Source organism: Varroa jacobsoni, unplaced genomic scaffold (genome assembly GCF_002532875.2).
Source record: "Varroa jacobsoni isolate VJ856 unplaced genomic scaffold, vjacob_1.0 scaffold_518, whole genome shotgun sequence".
Taxonomy (NCBI): domain Eukaryota; kingdom Metazoa; phylum Arthropoda; class Arachnida; order Mesostigmata; family Varroidae; genus Varroa; species Varroa jacobsoni.
In genome coordinates, this window is record NW_019213420.1 from 144,571 (window position 1) to 161,465 (window position 16,895).

Below are 16,895 nucleotides of genomic sequence, written 5' to 3' on the forward strand. Positions count from 1 at the left end.
CTGTGTTGTACAAGTGCTGACAAACAATATTTCAGTAAAAGAATAGAGATTTCGATGCTCTGAAACCCTAAACACTGTTGTACTATTTCAGTGAGAATCCAGGCCATTTCTAGTCCCCGAGTTATTTATCTTTAGTCTATTACATATTACACTAGAAGTTCAAAGAGGCACCCATATCTATTATAGTTCTCGCAAACTTTTGTCTATACACAATTGTAAACAAGCACCATTTTCTACCATTTTATCTTAGTTGGAATAGTTGGAAATTACCTAATCGTATTCCGAACTTACCTATTTAAGTTAATCTAGTTAGACGCTAACAATCATACACTTAAAGACGATGCTCCCTATTTTATTTATAATCTCAGTATAAATAATTACACCCGTTCAGTCAATCCGTAAACGATGACGCAAGTAACACGTCACAATTATCCCCTGTAGAACTATATTCGGTTCCAGAGAAAAGACATCTGTTCGATTTTCACTTACTCTTCCTCTTGTCCTCCCCTTTCTTGTTTTTCTCTACTTATTCGTCTGCTAGGGGCGAAATCGCTCAATACAAACATATACTGCTGGCTCTGAGTGACTTTACTTTTATGTCAAGATCATCTGGTCGTTTATTACAAGGATACTGCCAACCAGCTGATCAACTCTACAACGTTTTTGTCAAATTTGTTTCAAATCGAAATTGTGTTCAGCAGTGAAGTCCGGCTGGCTCTCAACCGTATTATCTTCCATTAGCTCGCAACAAGTGTGGGATTTCAATTTGTATAATAGTGGCGACGGTTAGCTTCAGCAGATTCTCTGCAAAAGCAAGAAACCTCTTTATGTATCGCCTATGTACCTAATCGCATCTAAAAATCCGCGCTTCTTTTCCTTGGCTTAATTTTGTTAGATAGCGGTGCGTCTGTAGCATACCTTATTTGTGTATGTGACTCGGTTATTTTGGGTCCGTTGACAACAGCTTGTGTACAGTAGCATTTTCTTCTCATATATCCTTTTCTGATTAGTGCTGTACTTGTTTTCTTCTGCGTGCATGAATGAGTGTTGAATGAGACTTCGCTCATGTATTTTCTAACAACATGTAAAGTTGCTTTTGCGAAACCTACTGTCTTCCTTCTGAGGTAAGTCCTGCTGTCAAACCTTATCGATACTGACTGCAATCTTGGAGCGATAATTTACTTGCACCTCAAAAATTAGATTTAGTTATGTTACCCTAATATAATAATCACGAACGTTATTTAAGGCGATTAATAAATAAATGTTAAAGGTGATGACATAAATAATTTTGTTCGGTAAAAAACATTGAACACATTTTTATTTATTTGCTTGATGCTTTTAGCAAAGTGACATAAAGCCAAAATCTATTGGAAAACTAAATTTACCAACGAACTATACGGTAATACTACTGATTTTTTGCAGCCGAGTCATAAATGGTACCGTGGCTTTAGGGCGGACATACAGGTCGGATGGTGCAAACTCATCGAATCACAACAGGCTGTCAAGCGCAGACGCGAAGACATTACGGACTTCTTATAGCACTATGGCGAAAAATGGCAAAAGCTCCATTGCAGGAGTGAATGAATATCAACGATATGTCTGTTCTGTTGTACCCACACTTGAATTCGGAAGTCATAAAGGCCAGTGTGGAAGGATTGGAGTTATTGGCGGCTCCGAGGTCTTTGTCGGTTTGTCATCATGTCAATCTCATCTATATGTGTAAACCATACTGATGTCGTTAGTTAGTCGTCGGCAAGTTAGATCTCTCTTTCGTTTTATATGTACTATTTAAGCAGTTAAGGATGACTTTGGGCTGCAGAACCAAGCATGTCTTCTTCCAGATCTGAGCCTAGGTCACTACATGCCCTAAATTTAACAGACAAACATGTTACCCACTGCGTTATAACGGGGACGATCCTAACCATATGATATGATCAGAATGGAATACCTTTTAGACGATAGAATTGGGGTACCTTTTTTGCCATGATCTAGGTGAAGTCCGTTATACGCAGTAGAAAAGTCTTAAGCTAACGCCACCATAATATAAACTAACCATGAAACCTGTTTTTCTTTAAGTTCAATAAAGCGATTAGCTACACAAAGAAAGAGTACAGAAAGGTATTCGCAATACTTCCTTTAAACCATTCCCTCTTGATTGAAGTACTCTAATCAGAGTAGTTATACAATTAGACGGTAAAACTCGTTATTTCCACAAATGTTTCTTCACTGTATTCAGTTTTCAATACAAAGCATTTTTTTCACTTATGTATGTTTATATTCGTTGTTGTTTTTACAGGAGCACCGTTTTACGCATCAATGGCAGCTCTTCGTCTAGGAGCTGATCTTGTTTATGTGTTCACTACACAGGTATGCAACTCTCTAAAATGAGGTTTCTATTTCGACAGGAAACTTCTAACAAGTTAGCAAAATTACCTTCTGTTGATCATTCTACACAAGATCAGGCTGCAGGGCTTATGACTCAGTATCTCCCGCGGTGAAGCCTTAAGCTCAAAGTTTATTCCAATAAAAATAATTCACTTTTTTTCCTACAGCGGTTCGGAATATAAAACATTTTAAACTTTTGTGAAAAAATAGACCAATATAGATTATCTTGGTCTATTTTTTCATACAATAGCTTTTCTTATTATAAGATCCAAATCCGATTTTTGTTGTTTAGAGTGCGGCAAACCCGCTGAAGTCATACAGTCCCGAGTTGATGGTTCACCCTTACCTAGATAACAAGGACTGCGTTCAGCTAATGGATGCTACCCTACCGAAACTGCACGCGCTTGTCGTTGGATGCGGGCTGTCTTCGCACCCGGAGGTGCACGCCGCGGTTGTGCATATTATCAAGCGCGTATGTAACAACAACATTAAATTACAAATACCTTAAAAAAGAGGCGATTGTACTACTGATTAATTCGCTGCTGCGAATGTTGATTTTGCTGAAGCTGGTTTTCTCATTTGATTCTGTTCTTTGTTTCGAAATATTTGTAGTTCACTAGAACTATTCTGTAATAACCGTAAAAACAAGTTGATTAAATTACACATAGACGAATGATAACCTTAAATGGTTCCTTTACAGCAACGAAAATCTATTGTTTACTTTAGGTCGATTAGGACAATACTTGTATATCAACCTAATCGTCTTCTACGGGTGTTGCTCTTAACAGGCCCGAGAGCTCAACATGCCGATTGTCCTTGATGCGTCCGTATTTCCATTGATTGTATCGCAGCTTGATTTGGTTCGTGGCTATAAGGGAGCTGTACTCACCCCTAACTTTTCAGAGTTCAAGAATCTTTACAAACATGTCTGCAAGGTAATTAAATTATTTTTTGCCTGGTTGGCCTTTAGCTTTGAGTACCTCATAGCTTACAGCTCGGGAGTCGTTTGGACACTGCTACGGAGGGCATGAGGTACGCGTTAAGCCTTGCCCCCTTGCTACTTCCCTTTGTGTCATGACCCGCTGGTGCTAGTGAACACATTTACCCTCGCTAATTCTACTCATCCACCTGAAATCTGTTTTGTAGGTATTCAGAGTCGCACCAACGAGTTACGCTAGACTAGCTTATTATGCTTTCTCCATTATCGCTAGGACAAAACGTAATGATTGGTCTACAAGGTAATTGACGCACCTCTATTGTCCGTAGGATAGGCACGATGGACAACTGGGGCCCCGTGAAACACCAAAACGTGCTTTCTTGAGAGCAACACGCATGGCAGTATTATAATAATTGCGTTCATTTATTGATGTATTGACACAGATGTAGAATGATTTAATATAAATCAGGTATCTTAGTCGAGTAGTACTAATTCAAGTTCAGCAACATATCATCATTTATGCGCAGATTCATACACAGATTGATTTCTACTAGATACTACTTCTTAGTGTAGATTTCTTACAAGGAAAGGAATATTAGGAAATGAGTTTACCGAATAAATCTGATCCAAGACGCCGAGTTTAAGGATGGGTTCAAAAATTATATTCTAGTTAGTCATTTGAATTGAAGATTAGTTATTTACAGAGGAAACGAGACTTCATTTAGAAACTTCAACCCTGCTATTGATATTCACATCATCGTTGCAGAAGGAGTTCACTGCGAAGCAAGCTACCCCAGAATCTGTGGAAGCGTTAGCATCTTCAATGGGTAATGTTACGATCCTCGCAAAGGGTGGAGTAGACATCGTAAGCGACGGGCTGAGCCTTGTACTTGGCGATGAAACTGGTCAGTAATCTCTATCTAATACTTTTTTTAATTTATTAAGGTTATTTTAAATAATTTTATTATCTATTTATTAGCTATTAAAAGCTGGCTTTCTATCAGATATATACATGTAATACAAATAAATAAAGTTGTTTGGCATTGCCTAGATAAGGTGCGTTTTTGTTTGCCACGCAAACGAGCTAATCTGAAGATGATTCAAACAATTGAATAAAAATATGTTTAATCTTTGCTGATAATTTAACTGCGTTAATGACCACTACAGTCCGTGGTATTTATTGAACGGTTTTGAATGGACGAATCAACACAATAATACCGACGATACTGACTTGTTGGAAGCAGGTTCTCCTCGTCGATGTGGTGGCCAAGGGGATATCCTCGCTGGTCTGCTTGGAGTTTTTTCATATTGGGCCTTTAACGCTCAGAAGACTGGTATGCTGTCGCAAGCTTGCCCACTCGGCCCAGGAATCGTCGCTGGCCTTGGAGCATCCATGGTTTGTAATTTTTTTCAAGTTAGGTATTGCACTGTACCCTCTACGCACACATGAGGCCTGGCTTGAGATTAAACGCAAAATCGGGATAAAAATGGAAGAAAGCTAACTTTGAAAAATTAAATATAGTTTTTAGAACGATTTTATTGAACTATATTTGACAGATACAGGTAAGACTTCGTTGTAAACTAGTTTGTCATTCCCATATATTCTCCTAGTGCTTGTAGATTCCATCCCCGATAAAATACGATTTTTGCATATTTTAATCGGTAAATCGAAACAAAACCAAATTTAGTCGAAACGATGGTAGCCTACGGCTTAATGGAAGGTTTTTAGATGTTATTCGGCGTCAATAACTGCGATTCTTAAAATTCTCCTTCTCTTTGTTATAAGGTAACACGTCGATGTGCGCGCCAAGCGTTTCGAAGGATGAAACGAAGTACGCTCTCAACGGACATCGTCGATGAAATCCGAGATAGCTTTGCGGTCCTTTTCCCGGTAGATTAAAGTGGAGGTATCTTGAATCAAAATGCCAATAGCAGAATTGACAAATACATGCCAAACGTTTTTCCATTAGGAACCGCACTATCTATCAGTTGATCGGCTATCACCTATTCCACAATGTCTGAATAGCTGCTCTTCCACTGCAGGTGTAAGAATATGAAATACGCCTTAAGGGCTGAATATATCTCTGTAAACGCTGAGAAGATTTTGAAAGAGTAAGCTTATATAAAAATGTGCATCATTAATTATTACAACTTTTTTACAGTTAGGAAACAGGCTTCTCGCATCGAGCTGCTGTCAACACGGTGAAGAAAAACGGTCAAGGACGCAATCGCACACATGATAATATGAAAGAATATTTTTCGGAGGTAAAATACCAACGAAGTTTAAACCTAAATTTTATGAGCACTTCGATTATCATGCATATTCTGTGGCTACGAAGTTCGTACGGCAAGCTCAGACGAACATTTCCAAGTTTGTCGAAACTCCTTCGTTGCGTACTGCGTTATCTATAATCTTCGGTCCATTACCAACTATGAAGTTTATAAACCATTTAACCTTGCCTTGCCAGTTGTTAGAGGAGAACGACATTTTCATGACTTGTACTTGTCATTCTTACTCCTTTAGAAAACCACTCTTAATAGTGTAATCACCATTCTACTGATGCACATGGTTGCCTTTAGAATACTTAGGCTAAATTTCTTAGCTGTAGTTTATACGTTTCAACTTTTAAGATGGTCTATGCAAGTCAACTAAGGGCTAATTACATTATGATTATCAGAAAGAAATATAAAAATAGCTGATAATTATTCTGGTAGTAGTAAAAATACACACATACACAGACCATTACATATATATTGCAAATTTACTATACCAAAAGGAGGAATAGCAGGAGCGGTGCGTAACGATGTGGCAAGAACTAATTCAGCTCTAATATCTACAACACTGCGTTGAGAGAATGGCTAGAGCATTGTTCTAGTGCACGTATTTTCATGCATAGATCTTATCCATAAGCTTAGTTTGCGCTATTGCTTTGGGCTAAGTGGAACCTTGGATTCGCAGATTACTTCGTATAATATTCGAAAATAGTTAACAAGATTTGCTTCTCGCATTTGTGCAAATGCACATACACTAAGCTGCAGTAATAGTAAGGTAGTGGATGACAAATACACTTTGCTTCAATTGAATGTACGTTTGTGAAAGTGTCAGTATATAATAGTTTGTTATTTAATCGAGCAACTGAAAAAGGTATATCTTAACTTCTGCATTTTGGCAGCATATGTCTAATATTTGGACCGGTTTATTTCAATATACGTTTTCTTTCAGTTTAGTTAAGTAAAAGAAGAGTCTTTAGATATTACTTCGATACGACATAATACAAAACGAGATACTGTTCCTGTACGGTTGCACATGTGCGAACAGTATAACTGTTGTTCGTTATTTTATTAATAAATACCCACATACAATGAAGCTGGCCTTATGATTTATCTATGAAAAATCCGCCTTTGTCCGTGACTGACCTTCGGTCTGGAGTGTCTCAGGGCTTTCGGCTCTACAATCTTTTTGACTCTGTCTTACTACTGTGGTGCTCTTCCGACTGCGCGCCCTCATTTACGCTATTCTTGAAAATGTCATTTTAGGCAAAGAACCTAGCTGTTAACGGTGGTTAACTCTTAAGCTCTATGAAGAAATTCATAAATTAAATTGTTTTATTTCCACAAAGCCATATTTATACTTACGGGTAATTTTTTTCTTCTGTATTACATGGCGCAATCTGTTTTTCGCAAATTTGCAATCGGATTATCAAAATTTCGGACCTTATCAGCACAGAAATATAATGTTTAAATTAATGATCAATCCGTTAAGAGTACACTTTTTTTCACTCTAATAAGCATATATTTTTGAATCAAACTGTCAGTGCATGTCGTTATGCATTATATCTGGAAGGAGCTTATTTGGTGTACTAATAGTTCTTCGACCTAAAAGAACACATTTGACCTGGTGTGAAATTTCATATGAGCAGTGGCCTGGCCGTAAATCACATAGACTAATATATCAGAGAAAGCCCTAATTCAATAATAATCGGAGTAGCATTCCAGTGTTATTCTTATGACTATTTTCGTTTATAGAATAAACTTTAAGTGATGCAATAGGAAGCAAATACCGAATATGGTGAAGCATCTATAAGGGATTAACTGAAGCCCTAAGCTGAGGAAGCTGTGAAATTGCTCGACTCTAAAGGTCTCTAATATGAGTGTCCGCGGATCCTGTCTATGTGGACTTACCCGAAAATAATAATTTAGTAAAAGGTAGGTGTGATTGATAAAGAAATAACTTTACTCAAAACAATGTTAATTGCGAACACGTGGAGAGATCCACAAATTCTACATGCTGTTAACCTCTATTCCTTAATTTCTTGAAAATTGCAGAGAAAGATTTTGGGATCAGTATTGTTGAATACGGTGATTTTAAGCGCCCCCATTGTTTATTGCATTTGTTGAGAAAAGAGGACATCTAATGAAACTGGATTCAGTGACCACGATTCTGCGAGCACCAATTTATTGACAGCAAAAGCTTCATTGAGAAATAGATCGTTTTCAGGTTTCACTGTGAAGTCACTATCAAATTATGCGGCCGCTCCATATAGATCACAATGCAGCTTGAGCTGCTTTGTCTAATAGTGCTACCAGACGCAGACCCGAATAAGGCGGCACAGTAGGAACACAGATTAAGTTACAAGTGTTTTTCAATTCTTGACAATTTCTTCGTTTATTAAGACCATCCTATACTTTTGATAAATTTATAACTTAAAAGGCACAAAGTCGGTGTAGTGTTATATAGTTTGAATACAGACGTTTACATCCACTTCGTTTTATTTATGCTTATTCCGGTAGATACCTTTATATAGAGTATAGGCAAATTTGTTCCGCCACAAGTATTCTCATCGTCCTTATTGTGTGTATTTGTGGGTTTGTTATTCACTGAAATAGAGAAAAATAAAGACAAAAACGACATGAAAGTATGTAGTCAAATGCAACCTACGTACACATTTTCCAGTTATTCCGTTGAACAAACTCAAATAGGATGCCATACAACATAATTCAACAGAGACTTTATAGTCGTATTTTGCGTCGGTCTGCTAAGTACATTGTAAATTTGAGGAGCACAGGACCTTTAAGTTTCTCAGATAAAATAGTTTGCACGCAAACTTTCGGAGCCGTTTTGCTAATAATTAGTGTTTCTACTTCGAGTTATTGCTGTGGTACTAATAGTCTAATGTAAAGTACACTTGAATACATGCCAACAGTTATTACATTGTACAGAAACCTAATAGGTTATAAGGTAGATTAGTTTGGACACAGGTTTTGACGTGAATACTGTTTTTATTTTTAGTTTAATGATCATGTTTGGATAGAATACAGGATGACTTGTAGGCGTTTACGCCGTCTTCGTTTCTATGTCAGTGAATGTTTAGTTTCATACTGAAAAAAAAAATCCCTCTAATCTGCTCGATTTCGTACTCGTATTACCTCAGGTAAAAACTCTACCAGGTTAAAGGATACTAGGTTAAAGCGATAATTTTACGGGCGCTAGCCTACAAGAAGTCAGAAAGGGAGTCGGATACAAAAACGGACAACGAATGTTCCGAGTTCGTACGCCCTATACTGCCATTACGCGGCTTCTAGGTTTAGTTGACAAACACTTAACCATTGGAAATATGTTCAGTTTAAAACACTAGTTTAATAGTTTAAAGGAACTGGGCTTCGTTCGGTTCGTGTTTTCTGATTAGTTAATTTACCCCTACCATGGCATTTACATCAGCTTTTGCGTTGAGTCGATCGAGCACTAGATGAGGTCGGAAATCAGTTTCGCGCGCATCGCGTTGTAATCAGAATTTGTGTTTGGTCGTCGGTCATTTCGCACTTAATATTTCTTATTTGTAATCCTGCTCCTCGATTTAGCGGTTCTGATTAAATATTTGCGCGCAAGAACAATCAGAAACTTTACATGACATCACTAAAGTATCACTAAAACGATCTTGTTGGAAAGTAATCACCGAGAAATCCTAATAGATTACAACATAAAGCAATATTGATCATTTTATTTGGTGAATTTCATTTTTAAAGTTTTTTAATTAAAAGTAACACTTTGGTAATGAATCGTACAATACATTTAAGGTATGCAGAAGCGTACAGGCAAAGAGATCATCGATCGTAGTAGTCAATGTGAGCTCCCGACTCGAAGGCATTTTTATCAATGATATCGCAGAGCTTCTCAACAGTTTGGCGAGTATTTAGGAGAATTCCTTTCTCCCTTAAATTTTTAGCCATCGACGACACAGAACCGATTTTGCAATTGCGTAACTCAGTCATCATGTCTGTCTCCAACGGCCCAGGAGAATACTGGAGGATGCGGATTTCCGGGTTGTCCTATAATGTGATAACGAAATAAAAATCGAAATGGATAGCAAGCATTTTTACAAAGTGGCGGGATAATTGATGATTTTTATCAACCCATGGTTCTTTTAATCAACAACATATTTTCATCACTATTAAGGTGTAACATGTTAAAAACACGCAACAGCTACAACCGTTTCTGAGAGAAAAACAATCAAACTGACTTCTAATTTTTTAATGAAAAATTGATTTAACGTATAATAAGTAATATGTCCGTATTTTTGTTGATACCATCCTATTGCTGTAAGCTTAATTAGTCTGTAAAGTATATGTCAAAAAGAACAAACCGCTGCTAAACAATCAAAGTACATCTTGCGTGCAGCTTTGCCCGTGCAATAGAGACCGATATTCGGAAAAGGCTTGATGCCACACAGTGAAGAGATGTTCACCAGGTAAATCGGTGCCTAGTCAGAACAATGCATACACAACAATCCAATAACAATAAGTTTATTAGGTAGGATCGAAACATATTAGAGACAGAAGAAAAGACATAGGAAATCATAAAAATCATTACTTTTGCAAGAGTGATAACGGCGCTAGAGAGAACCATCGGATGGTGAACGTTCGCAGCGAAGTATGAGGCAAGTTCATCCAGATTATTCTGCTCACTTAGCTGAACATTGGTGTTGCCTGGAAAAGGTTCATTACTAAAAATCTCTTCACATTTGTAGAAAGTTTGTACCTCATCAAATCTCATCATTACAATACAGCTTATACAAAGGCTTAGCATGCTCCCCCGAACCTGCCGCCGATCTACATAATGAATTACTCTTCGAGTCGAAGCAAATACTACTAAAAATTGATTCGACAATTAAAAACTATAATTACGTGGCTAAAAATGTGTATATTAAATAAAACCAGTGAGTTTTAAACAACTCACCAAGTGACCCGGCATTGTGAATAACAACAACAGCTTCAGGTGCGCACTTCAGCTTTTCGTTGAGCAGCTTTTCGTAATCGGCATACGTCGCTGTCGCATTATCGCTCACGAACGACTCGAACATTATCTGCAAATGGACCCCGGTTAATAGAAAACTTAAAATATTATTTTGCCTAAGGTTATTAGTAGCATTCAAAAACGTACTTTTCGAATAATTAAGTCAAGTGCACCAACAAAGCAGGATATGACAGCATCCATCAATCACTGTGTGATATATATGTATATATATACACATAAATACACCTTGTTAAATATATTTACTTCGGGGAAAGTCTTCTTGAGGTTAGCGCAGTTGATATCAAGTTTTTCTTTGTCCCTGGCGGCGAGAACTACAACGGAGCCATTCGCAATCTTCGCCGACAACTGCATAACTATTTCTAAGCCCAAACCACGGCTGGCACCAGTAACCAACAGCAGAACTCGGTTATTGAAGAATGATTTCATTTTTGTTCGATTTCATCTGAAAAACATATAATGCTTGATTTAATAATATAATAGTTAATTAACGAGTATTATTATTACTAATCATGGGATTAATTGTTTATTCGTGCTAAGCGAAATTGCGCGATGGTGTCCTTGGAAATCAGTTGCTCCATTTCGATACCGGGATGCTTATCTCAACAGATATAGTAATTAACACTTTTTTAGTTCAATGTTAGGTCTTTATCTACCGACTACAGTAACATATCCGCGTTTCTGCTACGAAGTTCCACCTTCAACAAAATAACGCTTTCCATAATTTATTTGACCTATTTCCCGTGTTCAAGCTATTTGCAATTCTAGGGTATCTAAAAAATATGCATTTACACCAACAGGCCATCTTCTAGTAATCGCGTCTCTGAGATCTGCGGGAATTCATACTACGATTCGAAACTTATTTACTTATTAAACACATCGACAAAACTACAATTCGAACAAAACAGTCTATTCTCTAGGTGTGCCTCTGGCACCGATTGTTGTCGACTCTGACCAACAAAATGAGGAAAGTTTTTTCAAAAAAAAATATTTCAAGCTTGGTAGAATGACTTCATTGTTAATTCGCATTAATTAATGTTTATTTTATTTTGAAAATCTTCACTTTGCTGACATTAGTATCATGTCTCTGGGGGGTGAGCAGTTTAGCTATGCGCAACCTGTTGCACTCTCTAGGACAAAACGTTTTGCCCTTCTTTCAATAATACAATAGAATTTTTCAAAAGCAGAAACTGTCGATGTAGGATACGAGGAGAATAGCCGTATTTATTGATAATTATATTAGTTCTAATTGACAAAATGTTATTAATAAGATTCGACACCGTAAGCGTACACATCCTGTCTAAATGTAATGTACTGATTATGTTGAATACGTAAGTTTTGATAGATCACATTGAATTATAGTAAATTAAACTATTTCAAACGCTAGATATGCGCAGTACATCAATACATGAGTAGTGTATGATTCTATTGTATTATTGAAAGAAGGGCAAAATGCTTTGTCCTAGAGAGTACAACAGGTTGCGCATAGCTAAACTGCTCATCCCCCCCAGAGACATGATACTAATGTCAGCAAAGTGAAGATTTTCAAAATAAAATAAACATTAATTAATGCGAATTAACAATGAAGTCATTCTACCAAGCTTGAAATATTTCTCACCTGTGTACTATGACTTTCGAATTAACCGGGTAGATTCTATGCACTCGTGTGCTACATAGAAGTTTCCCTCAGCTGACAGTTAACAGTAGAAACCGCTAGAAAGACTTATGCACAATGTGTATACGCAATAAGGGGTACACCGAATAGGCGCAGGAGTTTATGCGACTAAAACAAAGAAGCTAATTCTTTATTATACATATATATTGACAAGGTTAGTTAGCTACACATATTATGAGGCACCATATATAGGCATCCGCGACTACGCCAACAACGGCCTTTCGTCGCGTGGTGCCGAGCCAGTAGCAGTTCTTTTTAATTTTCCATAGCTGTAGTAAGGGATATAGACGGCGATCAAAGGAGAATCGTTTTTAGTTAACAATATAAGCAATTACAGCGCTATGGCAACTCAAGCTAGCACATAGGCAATGTGAGTAGTAATAGGGCATTTCAGGACAATTATACGAACAACGAGATACAACAAAGGATAGGAGTACGGGCAATAGCCTACCAGCTTCAAAACTTTCAAAACAAAAAGAAAATGTGACTTTCACTTGTGTTACTTCATGTGCAAGGTGCCGTACTGAGATGCCTGTGAACAACACGAACCTCATCATACTTGCTGCAGATAAATATAATATTAGCAATAAGGAACAGTCTGTTTATTAAGTATCAGGTATGTGCCGTTACCGATAAATTATTGTCTGCAGGGTCTGGAATTTTCGGGATGTAACCTAGAATCTTCACTAAGCTAAACGTATCTGGGATTTGGATGCCTCGACAGGCAAGGCGGTCAGTAAGAAGCTCAACAGCCAGGGAAAAATATAGCAGCATAAAGTGTGTCATGTAAAACAGGAAGCGGCTCTGGCAAGTCAGACCATGCCCATGTATTTGGAAATAGTAAAAAGGTTCGTGACCGTTTTAGGCTTAAGCGTCAAAAAATCGCTCATACCCTCCTACAGCCGATCTTGAGGAAGGCCGAATTTTCAAGTCCCCTGGATACGTTAAGCCATCGTGCAGATAATAGGGCGTGAATATAAAGTCACCATGAGGACCTTTATTCTAAAATTACGTTCTCTGAATAATAAAAGCGCTGGGTTCATGTTTCGTTAGGTACGGTATCTGGGCATAATCCTGCATTCGTCAGGCGCTTGTAGAATACTCTATCGCCAACCTGATACAAATTCGAAGTACAGGGAGCCTGGATAACTTCATGGTAATTATGATCACACTCTTGAAGAACACTGACATAACACTGACATGACATTGGGAACATTGAGAACAGGCCGGAGAGCAATGACAAGAAACCTGGGAGCCGCACTTTCCAAGAAACCGACGAAAATATTCCGTAGTTTTGCGCATAATGAACTCTGTGTATCATGCAGTGTTAAACGCTGTAAACAGAAATATTGGAACAGAAGCATTAGGATGATGCTGCGAATCATGGCAATGACAGTGACGATCAAAAAAATGAGAACACGATTCAAAGGCTGTTCAGAAACGAAGAAATGGTAATTCTTGACGGTGACTGCGGCAGGCCTGTAAATTCAACGTCAATTTAGTAGGAAGCTCTCAGTGAAACCCGAGTCAACTTCAGCCATCTACGAATCGTAACGCGTTAGTTCTTCAATCCAGCTAGGCGACTGATCGACGACAGTAAAGCAAATATATTATAGCCACAGTCCCTATGTACGTGAGCGGAGTCGACGGCGAAATCATATCCCAGACCAAAGTGGTGGCCTGCAAAATTCGGCCAAGAATGTTTCCGTTTTGGAATAGAGCTAGTGAAATAGCGTACCAGGACTAGTTTTCAGGCGAGCATTTACGCGGACACAAATTTTTGAATCCTCAAAAACATAGAAGTAAAACTCTATCCAACGAAGAGTGCAAAATAATGTATACTTGTTGCAATAATAGCAAATACAGCACCCATTCTAAATACATCATGGGAATGAGATATTATGTAATAAGTATCATGTGAAATAACATTAGTAGAAGAGTTAGGTGAAATAATTCCTCCTATTGTAAATAAGAAAATAAACCGTAAAGATAAGACTATTGGTAAAGGTAACATCATCATTAAATTAATTGTAGCTAATCACAAAATCTTTATCTTCGTAGAAACGGTAATAATCATTGTTGCTGCAGTAAAATCAGCTCGAGTATCAATATCTATTTCCACTCTATTTATGACAAACAGGTACATGACTGGTTTATACGAAAATTGAATTTTTGTTATAAGACCTATGTTGAAATAAAATCGTGTTCACCGCAGAATTTACTGTTCCCCACTTAGTCTAATCACCATGCTTTATCCTGTTTACCATCGCCCGACAGATAGAGCGCGGGAAACTTTAAATCTGCTACGTGCCTAGTACCGGGTGGGGGTGGCTGAGTATTATTACACAAGCATGTTAAAAAAAACGTGATTAATTAAACAAATTTCTGCTATACTGTGTATTGTGGCAATACAATTGTGGTTATGTAAACTAAGTATGCTTTTAATACTTAAGTCGCGCTAAAGCGAAATCGTCGATACGTATTAACTATTTATTCTTTCCATGAAAATATTCACCTCAGGCTTTAAATAAGATATGTCTAATATTAAATAAAATATAGTAAAATTAAATTAAAAAATATATATATTGAAAATGTTTAAATAAAATAAATTTAAAAAAGACTATGAAGGCTTTAGTTGATAGCTAAAATAAGCGTGCGTAGTCCACTTACTTTTGATATTTCGAATTATAAGAATTGAGGAAGTTTCACATGGTTAAACGACTTACTTGAAGATAAGTAATAGCGGTGACGTGTCTTTCAAACGTTTAACTTCGTTGTCTTTTTTAATATCCACGCCACGACACAACAAAACATGCGTAGTAATCTGTTTGTTCAATACGTCTCTATGATTAAAATGCTGCATCACCTTCGGAAGCACTTCGTGGTAAGTTGTCCTATGCAGATTTTTATATTGGGACTATAAATATTTACCTAGTAAAAGTAAAGATATATGTAGGACGTACATTCTACTTCCTCAGTCAAAGTTTACAACGATAATTTCTAGCGAAGTTACGAGGGATATTTTAAGCTACTTCTATCTAGCCCTATTACTGTTATTATTGGCTTTATTCCTACTTTCGACTTGAAACAATCAAGATTTCGTTGAATTCCATAGCTAATCGTTATAGCAACTAACGGTAAATTTTTGTCCTCCACAGAATGAATACATACAGTTTCTCCTAAAACGCCGTCCTTGTCCTCTTTTGGTTTTATTGGTTTTACTGTTTTTAATTGAACAACAACAGAGTGGAGTAAGGTTATGCAGGATGATACTACATTAGCAATATTTTCATAATGGCCATACCCAGTCAGTCTCGTATCCGGTATAGATCACCCTCTTGATTGACCCCCGCCACCCCACTCCCACCCCCCAGTGCAGAGCAGAGATCCATCAGATAATCCGCCTTCTGTTCATTCGTAACCACTTAACTTTGATGGTCAACCTTTTTCTTTATTTTATCATCTGCTGTACGTCTTGGCGTAAGTTCCCTTTAATTTGTCACCTTTTCTCTTTTGCTATTCCTTATTTTGTCTCTTTTCTCTGCCTTCATCCCTTATGTATGCCGTATGTCTAGTTGCCCTTACTTTATCCTAGTAATATTATTATTTCATATATAGTAATATTAATTAGAATGATAGCCGACCGGTCAATTACTAGTATCATCATTATTATTGTTATTCATATTATTTATATGTTATTATTAATTAGCCTTTCGTACACACACACATGCGTTCCTGCAGCGACGCCCAATCTTTTCCCTCCCCGGAATATTATTGTTTTTTTGTATATTATTAATAATTCTTATATAACTAGGAGTAATAATAATAATAATACCGTGCTGTTTTCGATGTGCTCGCATTTCGGATTTCTGTGTGTGCCCGCCCGATAACATTTTTCCCTTTGATATACAGCAGAGTAATTCTCATGATCAATTTACAGACTATATCAGACGTATTCGTCGGATTTCCTGCGTAGGTCATGTCTGACATTTGTTTTTGTTTAGCTGCTATATCCCATTTGTTTCCCGACTTGAAACTGTGAAAAACCTACACCTGCTGCCATGCCGTCGCTCGTTGAGTCGGCGTATTACGTTAATAGCTTTTTCTATATTTCGTATATTTGGATTTTTCAACTAAGCCATTAGATCCTTTAAATTTTCGTGAATTTTTTTGCATCAGTAGTTTGTTGTGCAAGAAAGTACTTTATATGTTTTCTGGAAGCTAATGTTGTTACTGCTTTGTATACTTGTGGCCGTCTGTGTTACTGAATTGTCAGAATTACGATGATTACTATGATGGTCATTATTATTATTATTTATTAACGGAACACTTGAATGATTCATACTACGTAACGGACGCGATCTCATAATAATAGATGAAATATGATTACTCCCTTAGCCTTATAATTATTATTGGCTCTTCTTTATTCGCAAGAATTGAAGTCGTTTCCAGCTAACAAGCCAACCCGTTTAACCAAAAATCTGCCAAAAGATCAACAACAAAAGAAAATAATCCAAAAATACATTTCATTTGACACCATCGACGAAGTCCTTGTCGCACTTTCTATTTTCTACGAGGCGATGTATTTC

The 16,895-nt window shown here is 37.2% G+C and overlaps 3 protein-coding genes across 14 annotated transcripts in view; 1 reads left to right on the forward strand and 2 right to left on the reverse strand.

Annotated features, from left to right (window-relative positions):
- The window catches only part of Cog7 (conserved oligomeric Golgi complex subunit 7), a 5,996-nt gene extending 5,548 nt beyond the window's left edge, over nt 1-448 (reverse strand). The window contains exon 1 of the mRNA XM_022834336.2: nt 292-448. The gene's annotated coding sequence lies outside the window, so the exon portion shown is untranslated. The remainder of the gene's footprint in view (nt 1-291) is intronic.
- A 98-nt stretch (nt 449-546) lies between these two features.
- On the forward strand, nt 547-6,689 carry Naxd (NAD(P)HX dehydratase). 6 transcript variants are annotated; one of them, XM_022834353.2, is made up of 10 exons: nt 547-785; nt 1,091-1,124; nt 1,423-1,688; nt 2,297-2,367; nt 2,678-2,857; nt 3,174-3,320; nt 4,089-4,227; nt 4,567-4,718; nt 5,109-5,229; nt 5,485-6,689. In XM_022834353.2, exons 3-9 carry the CDS (start codon nt 1,544-1,546, stop codon nt 5,220-5,222), a joined length of 948 nt encoding a protein of 315 aa, XP_022690088.1. In that variant the 5' UTR covers nt 547-785; nt 1,091-1,124; nt 1,423-1,543; the 3' UTR covers nt 5,223-5,229; nt 5,485-6,689. The 6 variants fall into 6 exon arrangements, with proteins under 6 accessions (XP_022690088.1, XP_086824695.1, XP_022690084.1 ...); XM_086968569.1 differs by having other exon boundaries at nt 547-751; XM_022834349.2 differs by having other exon boundaries at nt 547-1,124.
- Nucleotides 6,690-7,737: 1,048 nt separating this feature from the next.
- On the reverse strand, nt 7,738-14,853 carry LOC111261105 (sepiapterin reductase). 7 transcript variants are annotated; one of them, XM_022834357.2, is made up of 7 exons: nt 13,421-14,853; nt 10,878-11,076; nt 10,557-10,683; nt 10,191-10,306; nt 9,964-10,080; nt 9,414-9,649; nt 7,738-8,200 (listed from the first exon to the last, which is right to left on the reverse strand). In XM_022834357.2, exons 2-6 carry the CDS (start codon nt 11,058-11,060, stop codon nt 9,425-9,427), a joined length of 768 nt encoding a protein of 255 aa, XP_022690092.1. In that variant the 5' UTR covers nt 11,061-11,076; nt 13,421-14,853; the 3' UTR covers nt 7,738-8,200; nt 9,414-9,424. The 7 variants fall into 7 exon arrangements, with proteins under 7 accessions (XP_022690092.1, XP_022690091.1, XP_022690090.1 ...); XM_022834356.2 differs by lacking the exon at nt 13,421-14,853 and adding an exon at nt 12,856-13,173; XM_022834355.2 differs by lacking the exon at nt 13,421-14,853 and adding an exon at nt 12,250-12,356.
- Nucleotides 14,854-16,895: the final 2,042 nt, after the last annotated feature.

Coding starts and splice junctions, on each gene's coding strand:
- Naxd (XM_022834349.2), top strand. CDS start 1,066: ATGTATTTTCTAACAACATGTAAAGTTGCTTTTGCGAAACCTACTGTC. Junction 1,125..1,422: donor CCTACTGTCTTCCTTCTGAG/GTAAGTCCTGCT, acceptor GATTTTTTGCAG/CCGAGTCATAAATGGTACCG. Junction 4,719..5,108: donor CTGGCCTTGGAGCATCCATG/GTTTGTAATTTT, acceptor CTTTGTTATAAG/GTAACACGTCGATGTGCGCG.
- LOC111261105 (XM_022834357.2), bottom strand. CDS start 11,060: ATGAAATCATTCTTCAATAACCGAGTTCTGCTGTTGGTTACTGGTGCC. Junction 10,684..10,877: donor TCAAGAAGACTTTCCCCGAA/GTAAATATATTT, acceptor GTCCATTTGCAG/ATAATGTTCGAGTCGTTCGT. Junction 10,081..10,190: donor CCGTTATCACTCTTGCAAAA/GTAATGATTTTT, acceptor TGTTCTGACTAG/GCACCGATTTACCTGGTGAA.